Source organism: Staurois parvus, unplaced genomic scaffold (genome assembly GCF_062004578.1).
Source record: "Staurois parvus isolate SC_StPar_1 unplaced genomic scaffold, SC_StPar_1.0 ptg000449l, whole genome shotgun sequence".
Classification (NCBI taxonomy): domain Eukaryota; kingdom Metazoa; phylum Chordata; class Amphibia; order Anura; family Ranidae; genus Staurois; species Staurois parvus.
In genome coordinates this window covers 5,010,623-5,029,756 of record NW_028318245.1, presented here as the reverse complement: position 1 = coordinate 5,029,756, position 19,134 = coordinate 5,010,623, and the positions used below count along the sequence as shown (strand labels likewise).

Genomic DNA, 19,134 nt, shown 5'->3' with positions numbered 1-19,134 from the left:
CCACGGCATTCCATGCGAATGCTGCTGTCAGTAGACCGTGGGCCTGTATCCACATATCAGCAGCATGGTACCACGTGGGCTTCATAACGCAATGCGCAAGCGGTGTGAACTCCACGTGTAGGCTTATGCATATCTTACAACCCATTACCAACTTGAAACTGTATCTTGGATGGATGTGTTTTAATAAAGATCGTATCGGGCCCATCCAGGTACAGACTGATATTTTTAGGGAGTGCTTGTGCAGAGAATTTTACATACCAATAGAAGCTAGTAGGACAGGAAATATGACCTCAGATGGCTCATAGGGGGGAAGGGGAGGAAGTCTGCTGACCTCAGAAGGTTCATGGGGGAGGACCAGTGATAGATAATAGCAAAGGCTATGCTCCAATTGGAATGTATATCCTCTGTATAGGCAATCCCCATTGTATTGTTCGGTGGGAGGGATTGACTTTATTCATGTGGGGGGCATGTGTGTATTTTTAATAAAAACAGAGAGCTGAGCCTAAAGCCGGCGCTTATGTGGATTGCAACCAGCCTTAGAGTGTCGTGTGATCATTCTAGGGTAACGGAGCTCCATCACCCACAAATTCAACAGAACCAAAGTATTTGGATGGGCAGGAATCGTGTAGTTTGGCTGCAGTCGTGGTAAGCGAGATTCGCACAGCTTTATGGGGGATTTCTGCGCATCCAACTGCGAGTACTCACGGTAAGGAGAAATTCGTTAAAGCGAATTTCCAAGACAGTTTGGCGAGCCTGGTGGATACTAACGCGTATTCTTGCGTAGCTAACCTAGAACGAGGGGGGAATGGCCATCATGAACTAGCAAAAAGTATGCCGGCACATTTCAGGTCTCTCTGCCATTAAGAGGATCGCTTTTTGCGTGTTCGTGTGGCTGATTTCGCTCTCTGTTAGCTAACAAGAAATACCGCTTGGTAAGGACCTCATTTTTTGTCCTAAACTCTTGATTTGTGGGTGAAAAGACGAGGGTTTGTCTCTGCTGAGAGCAGCAGGGGGGGTGGGTTTGGTTGGCTGGATTTGGTCAAGTTTAAAAATCTTCCAACCAAAAATTAAACGGGTATATGTTTTAGTGGGTAAAAGTTGTTGCATAGTGTTAGGTAAGTATTTGTGGGCTGTAGGTACTGTGGTGATTGCTTTACCCCCCTCCACGTGAGGTAATTATTACAGTGCTGAAAGGCTTAGGTTAATTGTTAACTGTTGTAAGATCTCTGTGTGTATGTGATCTGTACAATGTTTTGTGGTACTACTGCTCCCAGCAAGCATGCAGCAGGGGGTCCTTTCTGTTACATGTGCATGTTAGTGTGATATGTTGGTGTTTTATGTCCGTTCTGTGATTGTGCCCAAATTGTGTTGTATGTGTGCTTCATGTTGTTGTGTAATTGTCCAGTGTATGTTCTGTCTAAAAGTCTGTTTTATGTAAGAGGCAATTTTGAGGCTAGAGTCTGCCGTGTGCTCCTCTGTGGGGGGTCATTCTAGTATCTGCCATGTGCTCCTCTGTGGGGGGTCATTCTAGTATCTGCCATGTGCTCCTCTGTGGGGGGTCATTCTAGTATCTGCCATGTGCTCCTCTGTGGGGGGTCATTTTCTTGACTAAACCACATGGACTCCTTTTGTTTGGTGGCCATTTTGTTGGCTACCAAATGTGCAGTAATCTCTATGCAATGTGCATGAAGTTTCCTATATGCATTTGACCCATATTGTGTTTTTAATCCAAATTTTTTACAGTTTAAGTTGTTTGCTTTTAGCTTTAAATTTGCGTATTGCCAGCCAATTTAAAGTGTGTTAAGCGAGTTTTCCCTTCACGTGTTCCACATTTAGTGAGCGCGGTGAAGTCTGGGTTTTTGCACATAGATTTCTTGTATAGTGATTATGTTTTTCTTGTGTTTTTCCTGTTAAAAGTAGTTCCTTATTGTAAAGCGGGTTTGTTTTAAGCTGCTGTGTCGCGTGTTTCACGTCCAGCAGACTTTTTGTGTAAACGGTTCTAGGTGGTTGCAGTAAAGATTGCGTGTATAACGTGGATCGTTTAGCGGTGCTGATAGGAGTGATTTTTGCGTCAGCAACAAGGTTACTTTTGGCGCAGTTTTTCGGTTTACCTCTGTGTAATTGTTTTACTGTGAAACGTCCCGTGTTTTTCATAAGGATCCACTTTGTCCTTTTTAACAGTTTTTCAGGTTGAAAAAGGGTTTTTCTGTGTGTATTAGGAAAGTTTTTTTCTTTACACAAATTTCCTAAAGGTCAGTTAGCAGGTTTCTGCCCAACCAGTGACCCCTAAGTAACATCCAAGAACCCCTCTTTTTGTTTTGACTTGTGTTAGCTACTGTGTGCAGGGAGAGAAAAGCCACTTTCATCATTGTGCGGTGTGGCCTGCCAAACACAGTGGGTGATGAGAACCACATAAATTACGCTGTGTGAGTGGGCGGTCCAGGGAAATCCTGGTTACCACAAACACTTCGGGTGGTCAGGATCACACAAATTGCGCTGTGGGAGTGGGAGGTGTGCTCTCAGTCTGACCGCCACTTGATGCGCTTCGGGTGATCGATAAGTATCACATAAATTACGCTGTGCTGGGAAAGTGGTGGAATCAGGCCTCTCGGTAGGATCCCACCGAGTGCTCCAGGGGGTAAACAGGTACCCGGACGCGGGATATATACCAGTGACTAGTCACGATGGGCAGTAGTCAGTCCATGAAGAGAGAGGGGGAACCAGCCCTCTTCAGGGTAAGGACAGCTGCACAACTGATGAAGGTGAGTTTGGGGGGGAAGTCTACAGAACCCCTCAAAAGGTGGAATAAATGGTCGAAGGGTACCAGATGGGAAATTCCCCGGGAAGGTACATTTGACGCATGGAGGTGGGAAAAATTCATCTCTGAATTTGGACCACGGATGCAGGCGTCAGAACTAGAGATCGCACAGCTATGGCTTCACAGGTCAATCCAATTAGGGAGGCAGGGCATACATAAACTGGTGTCTGTCCGGAAGAACCTGGTGATGTATACCTGGCCTCCAGAGGGAATAAAACAGGAGGATCCAGTGTCAGAGGTGGAAGAAGCTCTTTCAGGGCTGACTCTACTAAGGCAGGCAGGATCAGGGTCTGCTGGGGTTCCCCAACAACCAACAGTGGCTGAGATAAGTATAACTGCACCTGTCTCTTCTGTTAGTGACGTCACTCTTGACATACCTTCTGTGTCTTCTGTCTCTATGCCTCAGCCTCTACCTCTACCTCTCCCTTCTCCCTGCTTCACCCCAGCTCCTTCTGTTTCCAACTATGAAGCCTTCTCAACAACCGATTTGCAGACTATCTGTGAATCAAGGGGAATAGACACCCGGTTAAAAAACAGGGCGGATTGCATCAAAGCGCTACGAACCACTGATCAGACCCCTGCCCCCCAGCTATACCCTGATCTGAGGGACCTCAAACCTGAAGGTGCAGTAAGCGAGGTGGTTAATCTAAGCCCACCGATGATGCTGGGTCAGCCCTTGCACTCTTCCCGGACCGAGGCCTATCCAGTCAGGGTGCAGCAATTTGAAGGTCCTCCCAATGCACGGGGGGAACGGACTTTAGGGGAACGGGTAGTTTGGCATGTCCCCTTCACCCCGGCAGAGATCCGCACTATTCTGGCTGAGCTCCCGGACTATCGAGTCAATCCGAGAGGATTTGCTCGAATGTTTGGACAAAACCAGTTCAGCTATGGTATGAGCGGGTCAGATTGTGCACAGATCCTACGGGCAAAGGTGGGCATGGAAGTGGCCAGTACAGTGATTGCAGGGTGCTCTATAACCACGCATGAGGAGATGACTTCAGGGGGCAAAGAGTTCTGTACACAGCTAAAGGCAAAGCTTCCAGAAATGTATGGTGCTACCTCTACTACGGACATGATGAAGCTCACCCAGGGTCCTAATGAGGAAAGCGCCTGCTTCTGGCGCCGTCTCAAGCAGACGGCACTGGATGCGGATCTGGAAGTTGGACCTGATGCTCCAACTGAAGGGGTAAAGGTGACCGCGACGCACATTCTGTTGCGGGCCAAATTTTTGGAAGGCATCAATATTAAAATTCGGGAAAGGCTGGTTCTGGCCCGACCCGAATATAATGAGATGTCTATCCCTGCTATCCTTTCCACTCTTGCGGCAATAGAGAGGGAAATGGATAGAAGAAAACAAGACAAGGCCAAAGTTCTTATGTCCCAGACCCCACACGAAAAACCAAGGGATCTGGGTCACAGGAAGGATAGGCCCCCACCCAGGTGCTTCCAGTGCCACCAAACGGGGCACATGAGGAGGAGCTGTCCCCAATTACCTAAAGGTCGGTGGCAGTTCATTCCTGATGAGTCCCCCGCCCCTATGACCACCATGGTAAGTAACTCCTATGAATCCTCATAGGAAGTTGGCAAATCGGTGTCGGCCCAGATCCATCTTTTTCTCGAGGAATTAAAATATCCCCTCCCTTGCCTCACCGACACCAGTGCAGCAAGAACGGTCCTGCGAAAACAGGACATCCAAGGCAAGGTACCCCTCTCAGGGGAAAACCCTCCTAACCCCTACTAACCTCACTATCAAACGATGCACTATTCTTAACCCAGCTTCTCTTCTTCCTGTGTCGGAAGATGAGAAGGGGGGGGAGGACAGCAATGACAGTGCTGAATTTTGCAACACGACTAACAATACTAACACCTCTTCTGCTAACATGTCTTCTTTGTCCACTACTAATCTCTCTTCCAAAGGACACGACTGCATTTCTTTGGTGGAACTGGAGTCAGCGGCGACACACCCCATATCACCCCGAGAGTAGCGGTAAGGTTGAACGTCTTCCGATACCCAAAAACCTTGGCCTGAGTGTCTCCCCATTGCCCCCTATTCCATCCGGAATGCCCCTCGGCAACCACATGGGCTGTCACCCTACGAGGTGTTGTTTGGGGGACCTCCCAAAACAGGGTTGTACTTTCCTCAACAGTTGTTGTCTTTGCATTCACAGCTTACAGGTTATGTGCAATCTCTGCAACGGGAGCTGCAGAAGATACACCATCGGGTCCGCGAATCGCTCCCCGATCCAAATACAATAACAGGTGTTCTTTCTATTGAGCCAGGTGATTGGGTCGTCCTAAAGAAACATCAAAGAACCGGACTCGAGCCACGGTTCACCGGACCATACCAAGTCCAGCTGACGACACCTACCTCACTCAAGCTCGAGGGACGAGACAACTGGGTGCACGCAAGCCACTGCAAGAAGCTTCTCAGCTACACCAGAGAATGAGGGGTGTCATTTTCCTTTTTCTTTTTGTTTGTATGTCTTACATGTGTGTGAATGGAGGAAAAGATGGCAGATACCCCAACCTTTTATTTAAAATGCACCTGCGTTTAGCCAGAACCGCCAACAAAACCAACTGTTGGGTATGCTCTAAGCCCCCACCCAGTCATCACATGTCCGCAATGGCCGCTGTTCATGCCCTATATGACATCCGCGTCGGCATGAAAAAGCAAGGGACCCCTGGTCAGCCCCCACGTAGACATTTATCGGTAGAACTTAATGACACATTTTTAGCAGGTAACATCAGTTTCAGCACCAATATTAGCTCTAGCTCCTGTAGGGCCCTCACCAGTCCATTATGGGTAACTGGGCAGCTAGGCAGCCCTCAGGTGTGCTTTAACATCAGCTTTGGCACAGGTAACAAGTTTGTTGGGATTACCACCTGCGAGGGAGGTATAACTGTCAATCTGACTAACCAGACTTCCTTTCTGAGTAACCACACTGACCGACCAGACCACGTGTGTTGGAAGGACGGATGTGATGTGCAGACTGAGGGAGCAATCCCCCAGTCTGTGCAACTGTTGCTCAGTACCAGAGGCCGAACGAGGAACTCCTCCTGTTCTGCTCTGACAGGTCCATACTATTTTCTGTGTGGTTCGGCAGCCTATAGAACATTTCCCCAGAACGCGAAAGGTTCGTGTGCCCTCATAAAGCTAGTCCCCGCATCCTATGTAGTGATGGACCATGAAGAGTTGATGGTCCACAAGAAGGTAAGGATGGCAGGGAGAGTTCGCAGGGAGCTGTTCTCTGAGGGCGACCAGGCATGGGCTTGGTTCCCCTCATGGACAGGATGGGGAATAGAACTTATGAAGCGCCTGAACAATTTTTCTGTCATCGTGGATAGTATGTTTAACGAGACCGTAGAGGCTGTCAGAGAAATTGCCCAAGAACAACGGCAGATGGGAATTTTAGTGCTTCAGGAGAAGATGGCCCTCGATTATCTTTTAGCCGCCAAAGGGGGGTTCTGTGAGTTCATTGGAGAGGATTGTTGTACTTGGATAGAAGACACCGATGACAAGGTCCAGGCCCATATGGACAAAGTTAGTGAACTACAGGGAAAAGCTAGAGCTATAGCTAGTGAGGGTTGGAATCCGTTCAAGGGTTTGGGAGGATTGGGAGATTTCCTGTTCTCCATCGGATCTTGGTTGAAGGAAGTGGGAGTGTATATCCTGATGCTTCTCTTTTTCATCTGCCTTTTATATGCCGCGGTGAGATGTTCCTGTTGCCTCATCGACCGTGTAAACCAAGCTCGGGCAGACGACCACATCTCCATGCCCGCTCCTGGGATCCCACTCCAACCACTGATCGGAGGAAGACCTCACCAACCATCCACCTTCTCTACAGATTACGTCCTGGCTTCCCTCTAATTTATCTCTCTGAAGACCACATTCTCCAAGACCTTCAAGCAAGCTTCAAGCCTCATCATGGTTTGTGTCTGCGATTTGGAAAACTGTCTGGGTCGAGACCAGCCTTGTGTGGCCCCGTCTGCAGGGGCAATTTGAGAATCTGTTGCTGGATCTCCCCAGACCACCGTGGGATCACAAGCTTTATTCATACCACAAGTCTGTTTGTGGTTTTTGCAAGAGCCTTCCTGTAGTGAAGGTTCCAACGCTCTTGAGGATCATCGCTTCAATCAAGCCTGTTTGCGTCGAGTCTGCGTCGGGTCTTGTTGTTTCAGGTACCCCGTGGAGCTTTATTCTCAGGGACAACTACAGGAACTCTTTGAAGTTTGAGACTACACCCATCAAGCTGAAGAAGATCAAGAAGGGACACGAGGAGAATATGATAAAACAGGAGGGAATGTCATGGAAATTTTGTATTGTTGGTCGAACTTTAAATGTGTCATATATTCGTGTTATTCATATGTCTCTCGTGTGGCTTAATTAAAGCTCTGAAGGCTGCAATTGGGCCATGCCATGTACAATGTATGTATTACAGTACTCGGCTTGGTAATGGATGAGATGGCAGATCTGCGCTTATAGACCGGCGTGTATACCACCACGGCATTCCATGCGAATGCTGCTGTCAGTAGACCGTGGGCCTGTATCCACATATCAGCAGCATGGTACCACGTGGGCTTCATAACGCAATGCGCAAGCGGTGTGAACTCCACGTGTAGGCTTATGCATATCTTACAACCCATTACCAACTTGAAACTGTATCTTGGATGGATGTGTTTTAATAAAGATCGTATCGGGCCCATCCAGGTACAGACTGATATTTTTAGGGAGTGCTTGTGCAGAGAATTTTACATACCAATAGAAGCTAGTAGGACAGGAAATATGACCTCAGATGGCTCATAGGGGGGAAGGGGAGGAAGTCTGCTGACCTCAGAAGGTTCATGGGGGAGGACCAGTGATAGATAATAGCAAAGGCTATGCTCCAATTGGAATGTATATCCTCTGTATAGGCAATCCCCATTGTATTGTTCGGTGGGAGGGATTGACTTTATTCATGTGGGGGGCATGTGTGTATTTTTAATAAAAACAGAGAGCTGAGCCTAAAGCCGGCGCTTATGTGGATTGCAACCAGCCTTAGAGTGTCGTGTGATCATTCTAGGGTAACGGAGCTCCATCACCCACAAATTCAACAGAACCAAAGTATTTGGATGGGCAGGAATCGTGTAGTTTGGCTGCAGTCGTGGTAAGCGAGATTCGCACAGCTTTATGGGGGATTTCTGCGCATCCAACTGCGAGTACTCACGGTAAGGAGAAATTCGTTAAAGCGAATTTCCAAGACAGTGTCAGTGGGAGGAATAGTGCCCGATCATTGGCGCCAGTGGGAGGAATAGTGTCCCAACATTGGTGTCAGTAGGAGGAATAGTGCCCCATCATTGGTGTCAGTGGGAGGAATAGTGCCCCATCATTGGTGTCGGTAGGAGGAATAGTGCCCCATCATTGGTGTCGGTAGGAGGAATAGTGCCCCATCATTGGCGCCAGTGGGAGGAATAGTGTCCCAACATTGGTGTCAGTAGGAGGAATAGTGCCCCATCATTGGTGTCAGTGGGAGGAATAGTGCCCCATCATTGGTGTCGGTAGGAGGAATAGTGCCCCATCATTGGTGTTGGTAGGAGGAATAGTGCCCCATCATTGGCGCCAGTGGGAGGAATAGTGTCCCAACATTGGTGTCAGTAGGAGGAATAGTGCCCCATCATTGGTGTCAGTGGGAGGAATAGTGCCCTATCATTGGTTTCAGTGGGAAGAATAGTGTCCCATTGTTGGTGCCAGTGGGAGGAATAGTGTCCCATTGTTGGCGCCAGTGGGAGGAATAGTGCCCTATCATTGGTTTCAGTGGGAGGAATAGTGCCCCATCATTAGTGTTAGTAGGAGGAATAGTACCCCATCATTGGTGTCAGTAGGAGGAATAGTACCCCATCAGTGGTATAAGCCCCTCCCCACCCCCACCCACTGCTTCTAGAATCCTCTCCAAGATTCCAGAGCAGGGGAAGGTATCCAGTAACTGGCCTGCAGAGCCTCTCAGCTCTGACCCGATTTTAACCTGCCTCTGATGATCACCACAGGCTGCCTCTGCTGAGCACTAGCTCCCCCTAGCTATCTAGGACGGTACTACATGATGAATTTTAGACTGGATGTTGGTTCTGTAGAGCTTTTGATGCATTTGTCATTTTGTGAGTATAATACAAATGATGTTTTAAGGACACTTCACTAGGCCAGTGCGCACTCTGTTTTACTTTACGGTTATAGACCAGTCAATGGTAAACAGAAAAAACTGACCTGCTTCGAGTGTGTGGATGGTGGGGGATCCTCCCTGGTGTGGAGGGCAAGCGGTTGAAATGTAGAATTTTAGAACCCTATCAAGAGTTTTTTTCTTTTTTCTTGTGCATGACTGGATGATGGAAGTCACCAGAGCTTCCTCTCATTTACTACTCTCCTGAGCAACTGCAATTGCAGGGCACTCAGTCTATTTGCCTTTAGTAAATCAACCCCAATATGTATGTGTAGTAGTATGGAACATAATGGAAGGTGCGCAACCAGGGGCAGACTGACAACTCATGGGGCCCCCGGGCAATAGGGGATCATGGGGCCCCTGTGTCCTTGCCCAAACTCAAAAAAGCCTATGAAAAAGGTACCAGGGGCATCTCATGGGGCCCCCTACTGACCCCGGGCCCTCGGGCAGAGCCCAAGTTTCCAAATGGTAGGTCCGCCCTTGCATGCAACTACGTGGAGGTCAAATCATGAAAAACAACATAAGCTGCAGCTATAATGTTCCCCACAAGGTGGTGATGCCATCTACTATGGCTGGACACACAGGAAGTGATGTGAGCAGAGAGGAAGTCATGTCAGGTACCAACAGGAAGTTCTGGTTGGGAGGTGCCTTAGAAGGAAGTAGAGAGGAGACATTGTCGGAACTGGCAGCAGAGGAGGTAATTTATTATTTATTTATTTCAGGTACTTATATAGCGCCGTCAATTTACGCAGCGCTTTACATTTATATTGTACATTCACATCAGTCCCTGACCCTCAAGGGGCGTACAATCTAAGGTCCCTAACTTACATTCATATACAAGGGCCAATTTAGACAGGATCCAATTAACCTATCAGTATGTCTTTGGAGTGTGGGCGAAAACCGGAGGAAACCCACGCAGGCACAGGGAGAACATGCAAACTCCAGGCAGGAGGCACCGCGGCCGGGTTTTGAACCAATGACCCTAATACTGCCAGGCGGAAGTGCTAACCATTTAGCCACTGTGCTGCCCATAGGATCTTATTTTATATTTACATCCAGTAACCCCCCGTCATGTCCGTCCTCTTCATCCATCGTCATGTCCATCCTCTTCCTCCATTGTCATCGTGACGTCTTTTATGGTTTATAGACCGGATACATCCTAAATATAGAACCATTTATCCAACCGTCCATCCAGAGCCTCTGGTTTATAGACCGAATACGTCCTAAATATAGAACCATTTATCCAACCGTCCATCCAGAGCTTCCGGTTTATAGACCGGATACATCCTAAATATAGAACCATTTATCCAACCGTCCATCCAGAGCCACTGGTTTATAGACCAGATACATCCTAAATATAGTACCATTTATCCAACCGTCCATCCAGAACCTCTGGTTTATAGACCGGATACGTCCTAAATATAGAACCATTTATCCAACTGTCCATTCAGAGCCTCTGGTTTATAGACCGGATACATCCTAAATATAGAGCCATTTATCCAACCGTCCATCCAGATCCTCTGGTTTATAGACCGGATACATCCTAAATATAGAGCCATTTATCCAACCGTCCATCCAGAGCCTCTGGTCATCAGATATATGACATCATATAAAGCTATAAATTGATCAATGCACTGATCTTTATTGATTTACCCAGGGCATGTAGTTCATGACAAGAAAGCTTTTCCTTTGGCCATTGCCTGTCATGTTGGGTTACCAGAATGATCCCTTTACAAAGAGTCCTGTAATATAGTATAAGAAGCAGTGCAGTCATTATTTATCCCGGTACAGTCCACCTGACTCTCAATTTATTATTTGTCCACAGGGAGTAGTGTCCTGTGTATATCACTTAACCACATCAATGAGGATGGAGAAGGATTGGAATCACATGTCTGGGAGGATATTAGACCTCACCTTGGAGATCATCTACCTGTTGACTGGGGAGGTGAGGAGGATTTTGGGAGATTACTTAATTTGGATGACCCCTATTTTTCAGGGACCCATGCTTTATTGAAAGCACAAGGGGAATACTGGGAGTGTTTGTAGTAACAATGGTTTCTTCTTCTGTCTACTCAGGATCATGCAGTAGTGAAGAAAACATCTGGTGATCCATTGACACCCAATAGTGGACTTCACAGGTCGTCGTCCATCACAGTGCCTCCAACTCACTGCCTGACAACAAAGAAGAAAAACAGTGCTAAGACAATTCTAGAAGTCACCAAGAAGATCATTAAGCTGCTGACAGGAGAGGTGAGCGGTGTCGGGAATTCTGGGACATTATTCAGTAACAGACAAGGGATGTGTCTGGATGGTGACTATATCATTATGTGTGTCAGGATGTGACGGTCTCTCTGAAGGCGTATTTAGAAGGACGCAAAGATCTCTCCAAGGAAGTCATGATGGAGCTTCAGCCGCCCCTCACATCACCAGGTAAGAGGAGACTTTATTGTAAAGGAGAGAGCAGTATGAATGGTCCACCTAGATCCCCCATCATCTGATCAACTGATTCAGTCAGTGTGTGTGTTTCCTACAGGTGAATCCAGTAAGGGGAACCCACCAGAGAGAAGTACCCGTCCTCTGGATTCCACACAGGAAGATCACGCCATCCCTCACAATGATCAGGTAGGTGGTGATTCGGGTCTGGAACTCAAGAGTGACTCCAAACTTTAAGAGATTATATCCATCTGTGTGTTTTTTGGTTATTAGAACTCTTTTTGAGATATTATTTGCTGTCCTTTTGTTGGTTTAGGATGAAGAAATTGTTACCATGAAAGTTAAGATTAAAGAGGAAGAAGAAGAGATGTATGAGATGGATGATCAGGTGACTACCGTGACAATTAAAGACGAGGAATCTGATCTAGACGTCATCGGCACAGGTAATCAATGCAGAAACCTTTTACACTTTCATTTTACTCCAGCGAGTATAAAATGTATAGAATGAAATCCACAGACCTTCTCCTAATCTTTTAAGAGAAGAATGGATTATAAATGGTGGATCACTGCCAATTTCATCTGACAAAGTCACTATATGATAAATGTGAAAAATTGTGTCAGCCTACATTTTGCCTCCCCTGGTACCTCTCTCCCGCCCTCATCAACATTCTAATGAATATTTTACATAAAACCTTTATGTTTTATGAGGAGATACTGTACACCATATGAAAGGCCCATCTCCATTCCTCAATAGAACGTCATGTTCCCAACAAATGAGGAGGAGATACTGGACACCATATGAAAGGTCCATCTCCACTCCCCAATATAATGCTATGTTCCCAACAAATGAGGAGGAGATACTGGACACCATATGAAAGGTCCATCTCCACTCCTCAATAAAACTTCACGTTCCCAACAAATGAGGAGATACTGTCCACCATATGAAAGGTCCATGTCCATTCCTCAATATAACGTCACGTTCCCAACAAATGAGGAGAAACTGTCTACCATATGAAAGGTCCATCTCCATTCCTCAATATAACGTCACGTTCCCAACAAATGAGGAGATACTGTATACCATATGGAAGGTCCATCACCATTCCTCAATATAACGTCATGTTCCCAGCAAATGAGGAGGAGATACTGTACACCATATGAAAGGTCCATCTCCATTCCTCAATAGAACGTCATGTTCCCAACAAATGAGGAGGAGATACTGTCCACCATATGAAAGGTCCATCTCCATTCCTCAATATAACATCATGTTCCCAACAAATGAGGAGGAGATACTGGACACCATATTGAAGGTCCATCTCCATTCCTCAATAGAACGTCATGTTCCCAACAAATGAGGAAATACTGGACACCATGTGAAAGGTCCATCTCCATTCCTCAATATAACGTCATGTTCCCAACAAATGAGGAGGAGATACTGGACACCATATGAAAGGTCCATCTGCATTCCTCATTATAACGTCATGTTCCCAACAAATGAGGAGGAGATACTGTACACCATATGGAAGGTCCATCTCCATTCCTCAATATGAGGTCATGTTTCCAACAAATGAGGAGGAGATACTGGACACCATATGGAAGGTCCATCTCCATTCCTCAATATAACGTCATGTTCCCAACAAATGGGGAGGAGATACTGTACACCATATGAGAGGTCCATCTCCATTCCTCAATATGAGGTCATGTTTCCAACAAATAAGGAGGAGATACTGGACACCATATGAAAGGTCCATCTCCATTCCTCAATATAACGTCATGTTCCCAACAAATGAGGAGGAGTTACTGGACACCATATGAAAGGTCCATCTCCATTCCTCAATATAACGTCATGTCCCCAACAAATAAGGAGGAGATAATGGACACCATATGGAAGGTCCATCTCCATTCCTTAATATAACGTCATGTTCCCAACAAATGAGGAGGAGTTACTGGACACCATATGAAAGGTCCATCTCCATTCCTCAATATAACGTCATGTTCCCAACAAATGAGGAGGAGATACTGGACACCTTATGGAAGGTCCATCTCCATTCCTCCATATAACGTCATGTTCCCAACAAATTAGGAGGATTTTATCATTAATAATTTTAATATTATTCAGGATAACTGTTGACTGTTTGAGAAGTCTACTGTAAATGCTTCCTGCCTGAAACAAACATTTATTTTTATTTAAAAATTGTTTCCCAACAGATGGACGCTATCTTCATAATCCTTCAGAGGAATCTTCTGATAATCCACATAATTTGTCTTCAGATAGGTCAACAGATCCATCTAATCCCAAGCAATCTTCTTTCAGCCATGAAGGTTCTCACACAGGCGAGGGCTCATTGTCTTGTCTGGCGTGTGGGAAAACATTTAAAGTGAGATCTGAACTGCTAGTCCATCTTAGATCTCACACTGATGTTCCTGTGTCACATGCAGAGTGTGGGAAATCTTTGTCTGACAAATGTGAACTTTTTGCACACCACACGTGTACTCGGCCCCATTCATGTGCGTTTTGCGGAAAAAGTTTCTTTGAGAAAGGAAAACTTGTTATTCATCAGAAAATTCACACAGGGGAACGGCCTTACTCGTGCTCCGAGTGCGGGAAATGTTTCCTTCGGAAAGCAGAACTTCGTATACACCAGAGAATTCACACAGGGGAGCGTCCTTATTCGTGTTCAGAGTGCGGGAAACGTTTCTCTCGGAAAACAGACCTTCTCACACACCAGAGGATTCACACAGGTGAAAGTCCTTATTCCTGTTCTTATTGCGGGAAACGTTTCAATGTGAAAACAAACCTGATTACACACGAGAGAAGTCACACCGGGGAGCGTCCTTTTTCATGCTCGGAATGCGGGAAATGTTTTACGCGGAAAACAAGCCTACTTAAACATCAGGAAAAACACAAAGATGAAGGTTCGTTTTCATGCCCAGAGTGCGGGAAAGGTTTTACACGTAAAGGAAATCTAATTAGACATCAGAGAACACACACCAGCTGATGCTCTTCACCAAAGTATGGTGGCATTTACCAGGATAAATCAGTTAGTCCAGGGGTCTTCAAACTTTTCAGTACGAATGCCACATCATATATTTTACAAAAAAATCGCAGATCTAAAAATATACCCATACATGAGGGTCCCCATCAGCGCCTCCCCTTACATCAGGATTCCCATCAGAGTCCCCCTTTACATCAGAATCCCCATCAAAGTCCCCCCTTACATTAAGTTCTCCATCACGGTTCCCATCATAGTCCCCCCCTTACATCAGGGTCCCTCACTTATATCAGGGTTCCTATCAGATTCCCCCTTTACATCAGGATGCCTATCAAAGTACCTAAGTTTTCCATCAGGGTCCCAATCATAGTACCCTTTGCATTAGGGTTTCCATCAGAGTCCTATTTCCTGTCAATGTCCCCCCTTACATCAGGGTTCCCATTAGAGTCCCCCCTTAAATCAGGGTCCCCATCAGAGACCACAACCTCAGTCTCACCCATTAAACCTTTCCTTTTCACTTACAACGGGATCCCCATCAGAGACACCCCTTGTGTCAAGTTCTCCAATAGTTCCCCCTTTACATCAGGATCCCCATCAAACTCCCCCCTCACATCATGTTCTTCATCAGAGTCCCCCCATTACATCAGGGTTCCTATCAGAGTCCCCCCTTGCATCAAGTTCAATACCAAAGCCCCCCTTACATCAGGGTCCCCATCAAAGCCCCAAAACTCAGTCCAACCCGTTAAACCCTTCTGATGCCCCTTTAAACCTATTTGAATCCATAATATATTTAAAACATTTTAGTAGACCAAAAAAATCCCCATCAGAGTACCCTATTACATGAGGATCCCCATCACACTCCCCTCTTACATCAAAGCTCCCATCAGAGCCCCCCGTTACATCAGAATCCCCATCAAGGTCCCCTCTTACATCACGTTCTCCATCAGAGCCCCCCGTTACATCAGAATCCCCATCAAGGTCCCCTCTTACATCAACATCAGAATCCCCATCAAGGTCCCCTCTTACATCAAGTTCTCCATCAGAGCCCCCCGTTACATCAGAATCCCCATCAAGGTCCCCTTTTACATCAAGTTCTCCATCAGAGTCGACCTTACATCAGGGTTCCCATCAGAGTCCCCCCTTACATCAGTGTCCCCATTAGAGCCCCCAACCTCGGTCCCACCTGTTAAACCCTTCCAATGCCTTTTTTAACCTATCTGAATCCTCTGTCATTTGATCTTACCTGGTGCCTCTTTTGGTACTGAAGACCAGTCATCCACCACTGTAGTTCAGGCGCACCCCCACGCCAACTGTTCTTTTCACCACCCCTCATTGTGATGTCACCACACCACCACTAGAGTCTTCAATACCTGTGAGGACTCTGCCAATGGGAAGTGTCCACAGCACCAGTTGGAGATGTGGACCCCATAAATGAGCCTCCAACTCTATAGTCCAGAACAGAGAAGACTGAGGACTCGGCACATCACAGGACCATAGATTTAGGCGAGTATGTGGATTAGTTTTTTTTCTTTGAAGACTGAGGTGTTTAACTAGAGAGGGATGAGGAGCATGGTTTTGTGGAGGTTCTCTGGCTGGACCTTGCTTTCAAAATCCAATTGGAAGACTCCAAGCTCTTCATAAACCTCATGACGAGTATGCAGAACTTGGAACTCAAGAGTAGATATCTCACCATCTTTAAGAAACATTCGGTGGTTAACGCTCTAGATTGACTGTCCATCTAACTCCAGGAAACCTGGTGGTAGATCTCTAGGTTGATGGTTCATCTGATACCAGGAAGTCTGGTGGTAGGTCTGTAGATTGACTGTCCATCTGACACCAGGAATTTGGTGGTAGGTCTCTAGATTGACTGTTCATCTGACACGAGGAATTTGGTGGTAGGTTTCTAGATTGACTGTCCATCTGACATGAGGAATTTGGTGGTAGGTCTTTAGATTGACTGTCCATCTGACATGAGGAATTTGGTGGTAGGTCTCTAGATTGACTGTCCATCTGACACCAGGACATTTGGTGGTAGATCTCTAGGTTGATGGTTCATCTGACACCAGGAAGTCTGGTGGTAGGTCTTTCGGTTGATGGTTCATCTGACACCAGGAAGTCTGGTGATAGGTCTTTAGGTTGATGGTTCATCTGACACCAGGAAGTTTGATGGTAGGTCTCTAGGTTGATGGTTTGTTTAACACCAGGAAGTTTGATGGTTTGTCTGACACCAGGAAGTTTGGTGGTAGATCTCTAGGTCGATGGTCCCTCTGACACCAGGTAGTTTGGTGGTAGGTCTCTAGGTTGATGGTTCATCTGATTGCAGGAATTTTGGTGGTAGGTCTCTAGGTTGATGGTTCGTTTCACACCAGGAGGTTTAGTGGTAGGTCTCTAGATTGATGTTTTATCTGACACCAGGAGGTTTAGTGGTAGGTCTCTAGGTTGATGGTTCATTTGACACCAGGAAGTTGAGTGGTAGGTCTCTAGGTTGATGGTTCTTCTGACACCAGGATGTTTAGTGGTAGGTCTCTAGGTTGATGGTTCATTTGACACCAGGAAGTTTGGTGGTAGGTCTCTAGGTTGATGGATCATCTGACAATAGGAAGTTTGGCGGTAGGTCTCTAGGTTGATGGTTCATCTGACCGCAGGAATTTTGGTGGTAGGTCTCTAGGTTGATGGTTTGTTTCACACCAGGAAGTTTAGTGGTAGGTCTCTAGGTTGATGTTTCATCTGACACCAGGAAGTTTGGTGGTAGGTCTCTAGGTTGATGGTTCATTTGACACCAGGACGTTGAGTGGTAGGTCTCTAGGTTGATGGTTCTTCTGACACCAGGATGTTTAGTGTTAGGTCTCTAGGTTGATGGTTCATTTGACAACAGGAATTTTATTGGTAGGTCTCTAGGTTGATGTTTCATCTGACACCAGGAAGTTTGGTGGTAGGTCTCTAGGTTGATGGTTCATTTGACACCAGGAAGTTGAGTGGTAGATCTCTAGGTTGATGGTTCTTCTGACACCAGGATGTTTAGTGGTAGGTCTCTAGGTTGATGGTTCATTTGACAACAGGAAGTTTATTGGTAGGTCTCTAGGTTGATGTTTCATCTGACACCAGGAAGTTTGGTGGTAGGAATGCGGTTTTTGAATCTCTATTTCTGAAGATCATGGCACCCAAAAATTGAGTATTCACTCCCAGGGCTCTTCAGTGGATGGACGCTTTCTCTACGACAGTGGACAAGTCGGACAGATGCAGATTAACACAAGGATTGATGTTCCTCTTGCTTCTTATTTCATGTATATGTTCCTATAGTCTGGTGTAATAAATAGATGAAACGCTGATATTACTTTTTTATTTTCTTTAAAGCCGATGTTCAATCTGCTAATATTTTGCCCCCCCTCTCTGGTTCCTCCTTTCCCTTCTCCCCCACATCAACATGCTAATGAAATGTTTAACCTGTTTACATTACTTACCTTATTTGGTATCATGCATATTGCATGATGCATTGCCAGGAGAAGCACAGAGACCCAGTGATACTGTAAAATCACTGGGTCTCTGTGCTTCTCTAAGCAATGTATCATAGCTGGTGTAAGGGGTAGGTGTAAATAGCTTAGTGAAAACACCACAGCACCCTGCCTCAGTACTCCTCTCAACAGCCCTAAGCCATGGTGCAAGTAGTAGGTTGGCTTTTGGGAATAGTTATAAAAATATCACAATTCCTCAGTCAGTCTGGAGCAGTGCATGTTCCCTAGGCAGGCTGTATTTGTATGCAAACAGCCCTAGGTAACATCTACATATGGAAAGAGCTAGATGATGCTGGACATCCTCCAGCAAGGAAATGCTCTATCTGACTTTCTGCAGCTTCTAATACACATTGCGAGAAGTTCACAGTGTGCAGTGAAATCAGAGAACGCAGTTTCAGTCCAGGGGAGGAGCCGGTACACCTGTGCAAAACTGAAGGGGAGGAGCCGGTACACCTGTGCAAAACTGAAGGGGAGGAGCAGGTACACGTGTGCAAGACTGAAGGGGAGGAGCCAGTACACCTGTGCAAGGCTGAAGGGGAGGAGGCGGTACACCTGTGCAAGACTGAAGGGGAGGAGCCGAGACACCTCTGCAAGTCTGAAGGGGAGGAGCCGGTACACCTGTGTAAGACTGAAGGGGAGGAGCTGGTAGACCTGTGCAAGACTGAAGGGGAGGCTGCAGTAAAAATCTTGGTATGTGGCAAGCCTACTGGATACACAAAGAATCCATAAACTGCCATGAATGCCTAATACCCAATTAAAAATGACACTACTTTGATAAACCTTTTGGTTGGCTACTTTAATTGCCGCTCATTATTGCTCATTACCCCACTGGCAGAAACTGGCTTGAGATTGGTCCAGGCAATGGATTACTGTTCATAGATTTGATCATTTTACTTTTAACTGTTGGTGCCATATGAAAAATTTGATATCTTCAGCCCTTACCAAAATAAGCCCTGCCATAAAGGTTCTTGCTCAGGCACTTCCTGTTATAGGGTGACAATGCTGAGCCTCCTTCTCTCAATTATTATTACACCGCACGCTGACGGAGTTCTTGGCAAACTTCAACGCAGTGTTCCTTCTGCTCCTGGGTCAGCAGCCTGGGGACAAACGTGGCAGTGACACAACGCATTTGAGGATTACCTGGACTGTTCCATATGACACACCGGCAATGGCAGCCATGTTGTGGATTGTTC

General features: G+C 46.3%; 1 protein-coding gene across 1 annotated transcript; it reads left to right on the top strand.

Annotated features, from left to right (window-relative positions):
* The first annotated feature begins 9,616 nt into the window (after positions 1-9,616).
* Positions 9,617-17,758, top strand: LOC149453419 (uncharacterized). Its single transcript, XM_089688473.1, has 7 exons — positions 9,617-9,703; positions 10,832-10,951; positions 11,083-11,256; positions 11,343-11,436; positions 11,540-11,628; positions 11,756-11,882; positions 13,645-17,758. Exons 1-7 carry the CDS (start codon positions 9,617-9,619, stop codon positions 14,433-14,435), a joined length of 1,482 nt encoding a protein of 493 aa, XP_089544599.1. The 3' UTR covers positions 14,436-17,758.
* Positions 17,759-19,134: the final 1,376 nt, after the last annotated feature.